We start from the raw sequence: 16,410 nt of genomic DNA, 5'->3' as shown, positions 1-16,410 counted from the left end.
GGGGTAATAAGTCATACGGTCATGTACATTTGAACTAACATTATAAAATCAATGTTACTGCACCGATTTGCATATGTAAACCCATAATGCAAGCCATGCTTTTAGCAGTTATGTGCTGAGAATTCCATGCAGTATTACAGGATCCAGGAATACCGCTGTGCAGTAACACTATACCACTAGTATAACCTTTTAAGCCAAAAATGGATGACTGGACAACTTCTAATAGGGGCCAAAATCTGCCACATTCCCCTAAAAGAGGCACATTCCTTACCCTACTAACAGCTCATTTCCACAAACCTACTGAGCCTATTATCAGTATCTTTGGCCCATTTGGAAGTTATCTCGGACCATGAAAACCGTTGTGGTGCCATGCTAATGGCTGATTGTTATTCACCATGCATGTAGTGTACAATGACAACAGCTCAGTTATTTTTGCATGGTACTTAAGGATGCATTCATCATCAAACCTATAGAAGTCTTTTTAGGTCAAGCCTGGGCAGTGCATGCGTTGCTTTGCGAGGCCTGCTGTATTCAGGGATGGACTTGAAGCTCTGCCTATTTTCCACCCATCTTTTCAATTGGCTCCTGTTACTGTCCTTTCTAAATGGTTACTTTTTATTTATAAATAGGCTTAATAGTCCCTCCTTAGTACTGCATGGTCAGCATTTTTAACCTCCCATGAGGACTGGCCTTTATACTTGTGTTGTTGCTCGGTATGTTTTATTTAGTCTGTGAGCACTATTTTCTTGAATGATTTTTCCTATTCCACCCATGACATGCTTTCCTGTAACGCAGCACAGCGCTCGCATTTATATTTTTTTAGTAATGGCGGACGTGTCATATTTACAAAACCAGCTTTTTTGGTAATGGCTGCTGCGTTATATTTACAAAACCAGCTTGCACCTTTTAATCGATATTCAAATTTTTTGGCATCGCGGTCCACTTTAACTATAGCTGCCACGCTCCTTTCTTTATTTACATTGTCAATGTGGTCCACTTTGATTGTAGCGGCCCTGCTCCTTTTTTATTTACGTTGCCAGCATTGTCCGCATTGACTAAAGCAGCCGCGCTCCTTTCTTTATTTACTTTGCCACGGCGATCTGCTTTAACTATAGTGGCTGCCATCTTTTCTTTTTATGGGAGTACTAGCCCATGGCGGCCGCATGTCTGGAGTGGGAAGGCACGCATTTTGCACATAAAGGCGTGCGGCTGCCATTGGCTAGTATTCTGTACTCCCTGATCTCCTGTGCCATGCCCAACACCATCTCACCCCTTCCACTTGCCCGCCCCCACCATCCTTCCAAGGTCGAGATCGAGAGTTTATACTATTGGCATTGTAAATGGCAATGCCTTTAATTTAAGTGTTAGTTTTCTAAACAGATGAATTAAAACCATTGCCATTTAAAATGCCAACAGCTTAAACTCTCGCAAATGCGAGACCTAATGCATTGTAAATGCTTATTTTCATTGGCTTTGAGACAAATGCTGCTACCAGGTGATTCTTGCGTTTGCCCAAATAGACAGCGTACCACATCTGATAGGTCATTATGTTTAAAAACAGTCAACTGCAGAAGAGCTGTTACAATGAAGGTGGAAAAGGACCATTCCATCACTTGGTGGCTGCTGCTAGTCATCCATTGTTGCATTCTGTCTGCTTTGAGTTTAGCTCTGAGACTTGAACCCCAGTAGCCTTTGCAGGACTGTTGCGCAGGTCGACCAGGTTCACACTGCTATCATACTGGATAAGCAGATATTACAACGTGAGACAGAGACTATCGCTTGGCTAGTGGTTGCGGCAGCAAGCAGGGTTAGCATAAAATCACTAGGGAGCATATGGGACATTCTGATGTTGACCAGGAGATGGGAGGGGGCCTGCCTGTGCTGGCTGTTGTCCTGCTTAAGCAGATCAACGCAATCAGTGTTGAGTGACAAACCTGGCTGGTCACATGGGTGGGAGTTGGTCTGGGCAGGTGGCCAAAGAGAGTGAGGAGCTTGGTGTTGGTAGGCCACCCATGGAGAATGTTAGGAAGAGCTGTTGTGTGGCACAACTATGTAGGCCGACATCAGAGACAGAACAAACTGGGGGCATGTGGCGAACTGCTGCAATGCAGCAGTGCTGTGGGCCCAGTCGGACTGCTGATATGCCTTGGAATGGACAATGCTTGCGTGGTGAGAGACAATATGGGTAGTCTCCCATCTGGCAACATGCTAGGCAGAAGACATGCCTAAAAGAACCAGACTGTCTCTTGGGTGCTGGTCTAAGCGATGTCAGACTGGTGCTTGGGTTGTTATGAGGTGAGTGGAGTTAGCTTGGGAGAATGCACAGTAGGTGTGACACATCATAATGCAGCCATGAAACAAACCAAAACATGGGCTTGCCACAATTAATACAAATAAAAATAATCCACCTGTTCAAGCTCTACCTTGCTATGATAAGTGCTATCCTATACATTTTTCTTCCTCTACATAATCTCTCCTTACTCCTCTTTTATCTTCTTCCTTCCCTGCCTCATGCCTGATTAACCTCTATATCTCATTTTGAGTCTTTTTGCTTGATCCCCTTAAAACCATAATTAACCTCTTCTGTTTCTGGTGCTGACTCACCTAACAAAAGTGGCAGGAAGGAGAGAAAGTACATACACCTACAAAAGGACAACACTGGGGCTTGGAGAGCACACTCTTTCATTAAAAATTAGAGGTGGAAGGCGGTGGCACAAGCATTTGTCAGAGCACTTGGGAATCTAGAGTTCATTTGGTCTTCTGTTTTGCTGCTCTCATTGCAGTGTTAACCTAAGGAGTTCAGACATTTTGGGGTACAGAGTAGAGGTCTGTGCCACCTTGAATCATATCTTGCAAGATGGAGGTCTCTCCTCGGGTGAAATTGCATTTACCGTTCTAGCAAGTCGATAATGAAGCGGGTGGATTACCTCTGGTGTTCTTCTCAAAAGTGTGGTTCAAATGCACTTGTCCTCTTCCTTTTTCTCACTGTGCCTATTAAATGCTTTCAACAGAATTGCATACATATTAGACACTGGCACAGGAGTCAATCATACAATGCTGTGGAATCCAGACCAAAAGAACTGATTATTCACTTATTATACAATACGCTGTTACTATTGAAGGGATGCAGATGTGAGGCTCGAAGTTGTTCCCACTGTGCCTGTAGGGTATGGGTGGTGGGGTGGGGGTGGCGGATTTGAAACTCACGGTTGGAGTGACTGAGCAAAGAGGACTCCAGGAAGTGTTCAGTTTTATCGGTGGGTTTCTTGGCCAAGCTAATAGCCACATTTAGGTCATCCATCCACTTTGCCATCTCGAGGCGTGTACTGCAAGACATGGAAAGGAAAGGATGAGGGTCACGGATGAGAGGGTGCACAGATGGAATCCATGGATATACCTCAATGAAACGGAGAAAAAGCAAAACAGATCCACAGATCATGGCATTGAGCAATACATAGCATTCAAACGAGGATATCAACTAACAGGGACTTACAGACCATTTGACTCTCTGATGACCTCACACGTCTTGCCTCACCCTCACTCTCTCACCAGCCTCCTATGTGCAGCTGAGTGTCAGGGGGAATGGGAGGAGTGGAAAGGCCAGAAAGCAATCTAAACAGCTCTTGAAACACAGTTTACTTTCTGACCCTATTGCTGCCTTCTTGACCCTCCGTACCATGAGTAATAAGGTAGAGTCATAGGTACAAAGGGAACCCATGGGCAGTATGTGTTTTCACTGGGTACCCCTAATAGATGTCTCTGCATACAATGATTCAGAAAAGGCTGTCAAGCCGCACAGCAAGGGACTCGTATCATGAGCCGAAGGAAGGAGAGGATGGCCACAGACTTTTTAAGACATGGACTAAGTGTGCAAGTGGCCTGGGCCCCTCCTCCCAAAGTGCGTCTTGCTAAAGTGATTGGGACAGTTAATACCTGCCATAATAACTGTGAATTAAAAAGCTTTTTTAATGGACTGCTAGTCATGCATGTTTTATCTACATCTCATATTTCTTTAACCCTTGACTCTTTTACCATTCTCTATGCCTCTCTAACCAAAGCCGTTCTATACATCAGCTCACTTTGCTCCAGTCTCCTCACTGCTCTGAACCTAGCATCTCTCTATACTGCTCTCACTACTGCGCCTCTCGACAGGTCTACCTCTATCTTTCTGCCAGTCTCTAGCTTACCTTCTATACTTCTTCTATAGCGCAATCATCAGTGCCCTCACCATTTTCCCAGCTTCTTATTTTCCTTATCCATGTCCATCTTTCTCATTTTAAAACCAAACCTATTTCTCTACCTCTTTTTCTCTCACTGCTCCTTCCTCTTTCTACATCTGTCTTTGTTTTATGCTACCTCACCTTTACTGCTTTAGCTCATCTCTCACCCTACCACACTCACCCCTCTCTGTACCTCACGTATACCGCTAACCTCACATATACCGCTACTGCCTTCCAGCCTTTACTTTACTTCCTTCACCCTATCGCTATACCATTCTCTTTAACTCTTGGCCATTTTTCTGTCTTTTGCCCATTCCCATTTCTCTTACTGAGCAGTGTGGGATGTCATTGTCTAACCACAGAACAGTGAACATAAAAAGAGGGGACGAGGACTAGACAAAGAACGAGAATTAGGAAGAAAATGATAAGATTCCAGCCAACAAATTGTTTAAAAACCTTACTGCTGTGCTTCCATTTTCACTATTGCAGCATACACATATTTATTTTAATATTAGACACTGGGCCACTAAAGATTCACAAAGTCACGCTTACTGTGTCTACAATGGGAATAACACAGTAGTTAAATTGAAGATGCGATGTAAAATAATGTTGTTGCAAGAACAACAAAACATCTTGATCCAGGCACAAAAATAAACGGCTATTTCAATGCTTATTCAAGCTTTCTTTTTTTTTTGATAATCAATTTTATTGAGTTTTCAATGTAACCAAACAAACAGCACCATTCAGAGTTACATCGCATGAAAATAGTCCAGGGTAAGCACATTCCACATTGATACAAAAAGTGACATACATGCAAATCAAAGGTCCACATCTCCAGAGGCAATCATTCAAGCTTTCTTTTAGTATTGTTTGACTGGGCGACATGTGGCAACTTAAACTCCTGACTGGTCTTTGGAAGCCACGTTTCTGAAAGTTTAATGTACAATTCAATGTTGTTTGGCATCATAAGTGTTTCCGAAATAAATTCAAAGTTGGTTCATGCACGGGGTTGCAAAAATCCTTAAGAAGGCACGGAGGATGGTCAAGGAGAATCCCTCTGATTCATAATCAGAGGGACCAGAGGTCATTCAAGTACATTCCCCAGCCACACGTTATTCCTTATTACACCTACAATTGTAATCACATACCAGACTATTCCTTCCCACCAAGTGCCTACTGCTCACCAGATCCCAGGCCCTAAACACCAGTGCTGTTTTTCCTACAATGTGCACCCGGTAAGCTTACCTTGCTGCTACCACAATGGTCTTTTTAACAGAATAGATGGTAAAGCAGTGTGGAACCGACCACTCGTTCTCACTTTCTTCTACCTGTGGAGAAGAATGCGTTCTATCAGGTACATTGCTGAGGTGCAGATATTGACGGAACATGCACATTTTTCCCAATCGAGGACCAAAACAATGCGTACAAATAGTGTACAAGCCTATTCTAAGACAGCACATGAAACTCAACAGCACTGGAGGTGTAACTCAGTAGCTAATATCTCTAGCAAGAGAATAAGAACAAATTGGCTGCAACCAACTACTCACCGGAGGATCCAACACAATTAACTGGAAATTGAATGCAGAAGGAAGAAAAAGTAATAATTTCACAAAAAAGTAAGGAAGAAATGGAGATGAAAAACAGAAACACAATGTCGGATGAACTTCAACAGGCAGACTACCCCCAGGTTTGCCTATAAAGCGCCAGAATTGATTTTTTGTTTAATTTCAAACAGTTTAACTACTTTCGATACAAGGCAAGGGATCAGATTCAACTTCCACAAAACTAAATTTAATTTACTTTATATCAAAAATACTTCAAACATTAACTCCGATCCCACAAAAAAATAAATTTCAGAACAGTTGAAGAGGTGGCACAGCTGGTAGAAAAAAATAACATGGTTAGAGCAAAGAGGTGAGAACCCCCATATTTTACTATTAAAAACAAACCACTATACTTCAAAGCACAATAGGGAAAGAAGGAAATAAAAAATATCAAACCCTTTAATATTCCTTAATGTGTATACCAACCGACGGTCCAAGACTAAAACCTATCTTAGCAAACTATATCTAAGAAGGTCACTGAATCAAGGTGGGGTCCTCACCGGATGAATTTTCACAAGAAAGGCTTAAGCAGACTTTTACATACATGTTATGTCTTCATGTAGAATGCTCAGTTTGACAGGTTGCTAAATCGAGGATTGCACTTCTTTCTTTTTTAACTTCTCAAGCGCGACTGTTACCCTAAGGTGTCCTGGTGCTGAGCACTTGGCTAAATTGTTACTGTTGACTGAGTGGCTATGCTGTAAATAACCAGGTTTTCAGCCCTTTCCTGAAGGAGAGGAGTTCGGTTGCATTTCCGAGGTGGAATGGTAGATTGTTCCAAGCCTTTGCGGCACATGTAATGAAACTCCTGCCACCCCAGCTAGCTTTTTTTACTGAGGGAACAGTCACTTGTTTTGCTGTCATAGAGCACAAGGCTCTACTGGGAACGTACCATTGAAGCCGTTGTCTTAAATAGTCAGGGCCTGCTCCCTTGAGAAACCATACAAAGGGCTTTAAATTGCGCCCAATGTTTAACTGGGAGCCAATGAAGAAGTCTTAGTTCCTTCTTGACCAAAATAAACCTAGGTGTACCTGTCAGCAGCCTGGCCGCTGCATTTTGCATGATTTGGAGTCTGTTCATATGTCTGTTTTGGATGTTCAAGTAGAGACTGTTATAGTAATCCAGCCGTGACATAATGGGTGCTGTGACCGCAGTCCTAAGGCTGTCTCCCGGATAAAAGAACTTTATTTTCTCAGGATTCTGAGGAGAAAGAAACATGTAGAGACAACTCCACTGACCTGATCCCCGAAAGTAAAACTGTTATCCACAATGACTGTTATCCACAATGACCCCTAAATTCTTCACTTTCTTAGTCGGTTCCGGTAGAATTTCCAATTCTTCCAGCCACCAGTCAGGCGACCAGAGGTTCAAATTATTGCCAAATATAATAACCTCTGTTTTCCAGAGTTAAGTTTCAGGCAGTTCAAGAACATCCACCCGAGATGGCTTTCATGCAGTCGTGACAACTTGATCCTGTTTCAGCTTCTTGGACACACTGGCGGGACAGCACTATTTGTGTGTCATCCGCATAAGATCATTTGGGTTCCAATTGACATCTTATCAGGGCTGCCAGTGAGGAAATGTACACATTAAAAAGTGTAGGACTAAGGGAGGACCCCTGAGGTACCCCACAAGGACGGGAGAAAGGCTTTGACCTATCTTTATCCAAATCTACCGTTTGAGATCTGTCGGTAAGAAAGAAGTTCAAGAGGTTCCAGGCTGTGCTTTGTACCCCACCTTTAGATAAACAGTCCATCAAAACCTTATGATGAACCGTATCGAAGGTGGCTGAGAGATCCAACATGATCAATATTGCAGTGCCTCCCAGGTCCAAAGCCGCTCTTACCTCCTCTGTGGATTTGATCAAGGTCAGCTCTGTGCTGCGTTCAGCATAAAAGCCATATTGTGTTGGATCCAGTATATTGTTAATCTGAAGGAATAGGCTGAGTTGAGCATTCAAGGCTTTCTTTTGCCGGTAGGGGGAGACGCGAAATAGGTCTATTACTATTCAGATCCCTAGGATCGAGGTTTGATTTTTTTAAGCAGAGGGAGAATAGATGCCATTTTCAATTTTTTAGGAAACTGACCGAATTGAGGATAGTATTGAACAGGGGGGTAAGGGCTGTCGCAATAATCTCAGGGGTTTGTTTAATCACGGACGCAGGACATGGATCCAAAGGGGATCCTGAACGGATCGACATTAAAATTTAATCAAATCCTGAGTCTCTAATGGTGTGAAGCTATCTAGTATCGATGTTATTTTGGATCCAATGGGCACCGCCCTGGCTGATGGCTCAATATCCTCTTTCTGTGTATGCAAAAATGAGGAAAAGATATCTTCCACCTTTTGCTGAAAAAAGGAGGCAAGACTTCTAAATCCTGTGACATTTCTACACCATCTTAAGTTTCGTCCCTCTTGCCATAGTCTCAGGACGGAGGTATGGGAAGATACGGACTCCTTGTCCCTTAGAATAAAAACACTGTCCACTTTAAGTTTAATCTTTCTGAGAACCCTAACGCTTATCGGCCTTTAAGATCAAGTGCAGTATCTCTCTGTGGACCCTGTCCCTAGATACCACTAGTATAGCTTAGCAATGGCACTCGTCAGGACTTCATGTCCGGCAATCATTTCAATGTGCTAACGAGCCCCTTCTCTTCCAGTCAAATGCTCTAGTTTTGATTCCCTGAACTGTTGCTCTCCTCCTGAAACTTTCTTATGCCAATGGGGCTTTCTCCTCTCTATCTTTTCGATGCCCTTAATGGCCACCGATAGCTCTTCCTCTTCATTGTCTTGCAGATGGGCCAATCTGAGTATAAACAATTGTTCAGCACTTATGAGAGGCTTTCCCTCTTTTTCTTCATCCTCGAAATGCCTACGGCACTGTGTATTTCAATTTTATTACATATCTACATGACGTCTTCTGCTATGTAAGGACAACCTTGGCTTCTCTCCTTCAAGAGACTGACTACTCAATAGTCACATCACTGCCACCTTTCCCAAGCCTCCAGCATCTCCCTGAGGCATTAAGGTGAATGCCTAAGTTGACCGGGCTCAGGGAGCCTCTGCTCTTCTGAGATCAGTTGCAACTTGTCAAGCTAATGCTGTATCATCAATGAAAAGTGCTTGGTAAGTGCCTACTGGAGGGGTTTCCGCAACCACACAACAATAAGACCAACAACAGGTTTGTGGATCTCGCCATGATCCTTGCAAAATGAGAGATCACTATGCATTAGAAGGAGCACAGAGGCCCAAGCCTGCCCAAATGGAGGGAAGAACTCCTCCGTTGGGTATGTTACAAAAGTGTGGTACTATTCCAGGACGCAAGGGGGGGGGGATTACTTGACAAAGCTAAAGCATGGGATCACCTGTTAGACTGTCTAAAAGAACTTGCCCTAGACACCGCTGTACACTCCCCTCTAACTGTGGATGAACCAGCAGCGGAACAAGATTTTCTCTCCTTAGCTTCTCTGGACAGTGGAACATGTGGGGCATCTTAAATTCAGAACCATTCTAACGTTGCTGAGTGGGAAGGCAACCCTAGATGAGGACTCATAGGCATGGGTGGAGATGGGAGGTATGTGGGGGATAAGGGTGAGGGAAACATTTTTGTTAAATGGGTAGGCCGGTAGTGATTATTGTATCATATTGACTGCATTGCCATTTTTTATTATGCCAACTGTTATCCTCTAATACCTGTACCATGATGCGTAACTAACTACTGCATATTGTACTGTTTGGCCTACCACACATTGACTGTACTGTCAAAAAATACAAAATAAAAAAAAAAACAACACAATGGTGATTAGTAATATCTGTGTAGCAATGTCTGACCTTTGGGATTGGTGTAATTTTTTTGCCATGAAGAGTATCAGCAAGACCCATTGCGTCTAATGAGAAAATAGATGTGGAGAAGCTCCCCAACTGGAACCCCGGGAAAGGCAAGAGTACCTTCTGAGGATCCAAATAAGGTGGCAGTTTCCCTAGTATATAGAAAACTCATCAATAATGCACCGGAAATGCCTGTGCAGGCTCGGGGACAAGGAGAGCTACACCTGGGCACCCTGGTGGACTGGAAGGTGTCACTGATGCATACAATGGAGATGACAATTCAAGCACACCTCCGACTGGTGAAGATACTTCAGAAACGTTAGAAAATATGGGGGGCCTGGCAAAGCTACTGCAGGCTCAGCAAAGAGGAAGAGAAGAGGGGCCTCTAAGAGACACTGCCACAAAGCACTCTTCCATGTCCCTAACTGCATTCACCCTGTGATACAAGGATTGATGACTGAATGTCCATAAAAGTAACTCTACTCACCGAGTAGCTGACACATAAAAAACATGTTATTGGGATTGTTAAGTTATGAAATAACAATAGGAATAATGAAGAAACAAAATGAAGTACATTTTGGACTGGATTAAAACACAATAGGAAGAAGTGGAAAGGCAAGCATGAAATGTAAATAAGATCATGATTAGAGGTACACTGCATTACTGGCTTCAGGGAGGAGGACTGGCAGGAAGATATCTGCAGCATTAGACACACGCAGGTGCTTTGGAATGACGCTTGGCGGTGGCCAGGCTAACCCTGTATCACGGAACCACTTGGTGGCCCAGAAGTGAAAAGCATTTTCTTTAATGGGAGTAATAATTCCAAGGTATAGGGAATCTAAGAATTACAGCTGTGAGCAGATCCAGTGACAGAGCAACTGGCACCACAAGGAGTGGAGTGTAGGGTCTCGCCAATTGGGTGGATTTCACAGATGCCCAGCAATGTGATGATGGGGAAGGTGTGGGCTGAGCGGGTGGTACCTGCGGCTCACGTGATCTAGGAAGGGATAAGGTAGCGATGATATCAAGTAAGCTCCTAAGGTAAAAGAACTGTGACCCTGTCAAACGGGTAAACAGTAAGAACTAAGAAGAATAGAAACTACAGACTTAGCCTAATAGAAAGGCACTGGTGATGTAAATTGTGATTTGCGTTAATAATCTGTGAGTTGTTTAACATAAATTGTGTTGCTATCATCAAAGTACTCTTATCTTGCGTAGTTCTTCATCAATGGATTGATGGTCAGTGTTATATATAAGTGTATAATGTGGCCAGTGGATTTGGGCAATAGGATGCCATGTTTGACTCAATATTTTGGTCTATATTACAATACGCCTTATTTTGTTTTGGTTATATGTGCTGTTTATTTTAAACTGGCTCACCACATTGGGAATACCATCATGTGTCTTTGGATATAGGATCACTGTCGATTTTTGGCTGAGGCTTGCTGAGTAAAATGGCATTAATGTCATGAATGATGGTCTGAAGTCGCTATTTGTTCAATATAGACTGTGCCATCATATATTGAAATATTGTCATTTCGTGAACGATGATCAGAGCTATACAACACCGCACTATTTTATATATGTGATTTAATATGTTGGTTACATTTCGGATTTCATAAATTCATTAGAGCATGTTTGTATTGTTTGTGGTGACAGGTGCTAACCATTCCAAAACATTTTTGAATAATCTAAGCCAATGGTAATTACTTGGGCCGCATCCCAATCCATCGATAATGTGCACACCATGTCATCTCAGTTTGTACAAAGCTATATGCAAATCAGCCTCAACCCTGGTCCATTTGGTACAGTCCAGCCCAAACATCCTTCCTGAACCGGATCACAAGCAACCCAGCACCTGCTTCAACCTAGTTATGGGATCATCAGCCGGGTACAGCTTGATTCCTGTGACACAGTGTGCACGGGAACAATGTCTGGGCATGCCCAACCCACTTAGGGTGACACACTAAAGTATACAAAAAAGTGATGGATGGAATGCTTTAACTGATCTCAGGCGTTGATAATTTCTTGGGCTGCTCCCCGACCCATCATTATTTTGCACACTATGTCACCTCAGTTTGGACCCATCTGTATGCAAATCAGCCAGGTCCTCCCTGAACAGGAACACAAACAACCAGGACCGAACAGAAGCAACCCAGGAACGGTTTGGCCCTAGTTATGGGCTCATCACCTGGGTAAAGCTTGGTTACAGTGACACAGTGTGCACAGGACCCATTATGAGCCCATAACTAGTGCAAAAACGGTCCTGCCTTGTTTGAGTTGCAGTTCAGAGAGGACCTGGCTTGGCAGCTCGGGCTAGACTGTTCCTATTGGAGCATGGTCAAGACTGATTTGCATATAGCTGGGTTCAAACTGTGAAGGCATGGTGTACAAAATAACAAAATAACGACACATTGGGATGCGGCCCGAGTGATTACCAGTGGCTGAGATAAACTCAAGCATTTTATCTATCACCGTTTTATATAACCATTACAAAATGACACCAGCAATGAGGTTAGTGTTGTAATTACCTGAATACTTGTTTGGGTTATACCTATAAGCAACATTTCCCATTCCTTCTTTTTTCCCCGCCCTCTTCCCCTTCCTTTGGAACCTTCCTTATTGTTCTAGTGCTGAGTGTTCTGCTAACGCAGAGACTCTGACAGATGCTCTGATTGAAGAGTTTAAGGTGTGATAATAATACATAATAATGCATTTTTAGAGGAGATAAAATTATACCACCCCTTACCATGAGAAAGAAAATAAGTCAGTTGGCCCACAAAGGACACTTAGGACGCAGCCTGACTAAGAACAAGATTATAAACAACTATTGGTGCCCTCAAATGGACGCTATAATGGGAGATTTAGTCAAAAATTGTAGATACCGTGCTAGCAGTGAAAGTCCTAAGTACACACAAAACCCCCCTCTCCCCTGTTGAAATTCCTAGCAAGCCATGGTCCCAAATTGCACTTGATACAATTGGGCCAATTAACTACAAATAGTTCAATGAACAATTCATACTCATACACTACCATACAAGATGGGTGGCAACCAAGTGTGTTTATCAAATCACCACTGGTATATTAATAACGTTTTTGAAAGATGATTTTTTGGATGACGGGATCCAGGATGTTCTTATAACAGACAATGGTGTACCAAATGCAAGAAGTTTTAGAGAAAAAAACATATAAAAATAGTCCTTTACTATCCCAGATCAAATGGTATGGTTGAATGAATTAACTGCATTTGTTAAAAATGCATGCAAAGAGCAGAAGTAAACCATGTTCCCATTGCTAATATTCTTCAAGAAAATATATGGATATATCGTGCCACCCCTAACACAGTCACAGGTGTATCACCGTTTGTTTCTCTTAAAGGGAGACAAGCCAAAACCAAACTATCTGCTAATTGGCGTAGGAAAAAAAAACAAGTTTTGATCTCCAGGGAACAGGTTATGGATAGAATCCAAAGTTATCAAAACAAATATAAAAGGAGATATGATGAGAAAAATGGCAACACGATCCCCAATTTCAAGAAAGGAGATTGGGTGAAAATCAAACTACCAAGAAACAGAATGGAGTGTAGTCAGTTCTTGAAACCTTTGAAAATAACATGGGTGGGTGAGAATGTGGGCACCTTAGAAAATGGCCAAACCAGGGGGATGGATCGAATCTCCAAATTTAGGATGGTGTCACACAATTCAAACTCTACTCAGCCTGGCTTAATACAGGATAACACAACAAACAATCGTCAGCAAGCATTCAAAACAAAAAGGTAAAGGAAGTTGCCAGAATGGTATAAAGATTTCAAAATGTATTATTATATACCTGAGATCCTACAGAACATGTCTGTTTACTCATTTGTATGATATGCATCTTTTTCAAAGTTTAAGGACACAGGACACCTCAATAGTATTTATTATACATGTTTTGTAACATCACTGATGACATCACTGATGACATCATCCAGCGAATGTGTGTTTTTCTGAAAATTACATATGTTTTATATATGTATATCTCAAGGTCGATGGAAGAATAAATGGGTATATAAGTGTCTAAATGGATGATTTGTTTTTGAAAAATTGATTGTATAACTGACTGATTAAGTGTATCTTAGTGAATACATGGCTTAGTGAGTAATGTTTAAATATGTAAATATCTGTATCAGTCTCTCACTTTGTGTATAAGTGGCTGCATGGGTTGGTGAGTAGCTACATGAGTGTCTATATAGGTTATTAGTTGGTTTTTTGAGTATCAGTATGAATGTCTGAGTGTCTGTATGGTTCGGTGGGGGGTATTACATAGTGCATAGGTGTATGAATGAGTGACTCACTGTTTGTATGTGTTGAAGACAGCATGTGTGCAGGACTGTATTGGTGGATGAGTGTGTGCATGGTGTGTTAGTGAGTGAATGACTGTCTCAATAGTGTCTTTATGAGTAACTACATATGTTTTAAACTAGTATATGGACTATTGGTGTATATAAGTGAGTATACGTGAGAGTGAGAGATTGAAGGAGTTCCTGTATGAATAAGTATGTGTTTCTATAAGTGATTGTTTAAAAGACTAAGTATGTGTAAGTTTCTGTAGAAGTAAGTGTGGTGGTGTGTGTATAACTGTATATGCAAGTAAATGGATGTTTGATTCTTTATTAGCATGAGTGACTATGTGTGTGAGTAACTTTATGGATGAGTGGCGTTGTGTAACAGGATGTATAGGTGTATGAGTACATATGATGAGTGAGTACATGTATGAGTGACTGTATAGGACTGTTGGTGAATGAGTGGATGTGTATGTGGATCTTAGAATTACTGAATAGGTTGTTGTAACTGATATTGGTATGTCAATTGTTTTGAAAATTTTAGTTTCTATTTTTGAATGTGTGTATCAAAGGTTATATTAGGGGGAGAGGAGGTCTGCCACACTATCACAAGGATGATGTCATCAGTGATGTCATTTGAGATGTCATCAGTGATGTCATGAGTGATGTCACTGACCATGTCATGAGTGATGTAATATGTGACGTCATCAGCAGTGCATTGCGGGCGCGCAAGTTATAGTTAGCTGAACTAACTATAACGGGGGAATTTCAATGGTTTTGTACGAGTGAAAAGTCCAGCTAACTATAACGCCCCTGAAACCTATGGTTTTTTCAGTGAATTTCTAAGGTTTTTTAAATGCTAATTCCTAACTATAACGTGCCTAAAACCTATGGTTTTTTTCAGTGAATTTCAAAGGTTTTCTAAATGCTAATTTCTAACTATGCCTACATAGATAGGACATGTGAAGAAAGAAGAAAAAACGCACAGAAAGAAAAAAAAGAAATGCAGAAAGAAGCAACAGAAGTCCTCAAAGACTAAGAAAAGTGCAGGAAGAAGGATAACGTGCAGAAAGAACAAACAGAAGAGCAGAAAGAAGCCTTGTTGCAAAATCATCCTGTACCCTCAACTTTTTCAGACGGATACTGGTGGTAACTGAGTCTGACTAACCAGTCCTAGAGCCAGTGCTATGTTAAAAGACACTCAGGATACAGTGAAACCACCTACATACACTAGGGAACACTATGCGTTGGGATCACCGTGTGATCAGCATGACCTCCTCTGTAAGCCCCTAGTATATTATAGGGCAGGGGATTAAAACTACCTCTTAAAACGCGCCACAGGGCGTGTTTGCACACGTCACCTCAGGCCCGTCCCCTCACTTCCCCACTGTGTAAACACGCCCTGTGGCTGTTTTAAGTTGGGAGATTAAGTCCCCTTGAATCCTGAGGGTCCCTAGGGTCCAACTAGCCCACTTGGTACCTCCAGTAAGCGCCACAGAGCTGCGTTGCAGAGAGATGTAAAAAGGGGCACGGCCTAGACCACCTCTCTGCAACGCAGCGCAGTGGCGCTTACTGGAAGCACCTGGTGGGCTAGTTGGCCCCCAGGGTCCCTCAGGATTGAAAGGGAATTATTTCCCCAACTTAAAACGCGCCACAGGGCGTGTTTGCACACGTCACCTCAGGCCCCGTCCCCTCCCTTCACCACTGTGTAAATGCGCCCTGTGGCCGTTCTAAGTTGAGAGATTAAGTCCCCTTGAATCCTAAGGGTCCCTAGGGTCAAACTAGCCCACTAGGTACCTCCAGTAAGCGCAACAGAGCTGGGTTGCATAGAGGTGTAAAAAGGGTCGTGGCCTCGGAACACCTGTCTGCAACGCAGCTCCCTGGCACATACTGGAGATACCTGTTGGACTAGTTGGCCCTCAGGGACCCTCAGTATTGAAGGGGAATTAATTCCCCAACTTACAACTGGCCAGGGGGCGTGTTTGCAGAGTGCTGCAAGGAGGGGGCGTGGCCTCCGGCGCGATGCCGGTCTTTTATTTATTTTATTTTTTAAGAAGGAGGGCTGTGTGGCCCCCCTTCTTTTTCTAATTTACTGGCCCTGGGGACCCCATCCCCCAGGGTCTGCATCCTAATTTTTTTGTTTTGTTGAAAAAAAATAATTTGGCCCTCCCAAGGTCTTAATCGGCCCGGGGACCCCAACCCCCGGGTCATGGCCTTTTAAAAAAAAAAAAATCTTTAGGAAGGGGCTGCGTGGCCCCCCTCCTCAGGCCACTTATGGCCCCGGGGACCCCATCCCCCGGGGCCGGCCTTTGGTTTTTATTATTTAAAAAAAATATATATTTATAGAAACACCTAGGACATGCTGGACAAACCGTATGTACCTATCACCAAGACGATTTGCGTGATATTCATTAAAAGGCGACTATGCATAGAAT

General features: G+C 42.7%; 1 protein-coding gene across 4 annotated transcripts in view; it reads right to left on the bottom strand.

Moving 5' to 3' along the window:
• The window catches only part of FARP2 (FERM, ARH/RhoGEF and pleckstrin domain protein 2), a 1,344,877-nt gene that overhangs the window by 188,194 nt on the left and 1,140,273 nt on the right, over positions 1-16,410 (bottom strand). For all 4 annotated transcript variants that reach the window (XR_014970597.1, XM_085634160.1, XM_085634162.1 and 1 more), the window contains exons 22-23: positions 5,466-5,548; positions 3,208-3,326 (exon numbers count right to left, since the gene is read on the bottom strand). Coding sequence is in view for 3 of the 4 variants with exons in the window: in XM_085634160.1 (XP_085490286.1) it covers positions 3,208-3,326; positions 5,466-5,548 (202 nt within the window). In the remaining variant the exon portion in view is untranslated. The remainder of the gene's footprint in view (positions 1-3,207; positions 3,327-5,465; positions 5,549-16,410) is intronic.

Source organism: Triturus cristatus, chromosome 11 (assembly GCF_964204655.1).
Source record: "Triturus cristatus chromosome 11, aTriCri1.1, whole genome shotgun sequence".
Taxonomy (NCBI): Eukaryota; Metazoa; Chordata; class Amphibia; order Caudata; family Salamandridae; genus Triturus; species Triturus cristatus.
Note: the sequence above shows the minus strand (reverse complement) of the source record. Positions and strands in the feature narration are given on the sequence as shown.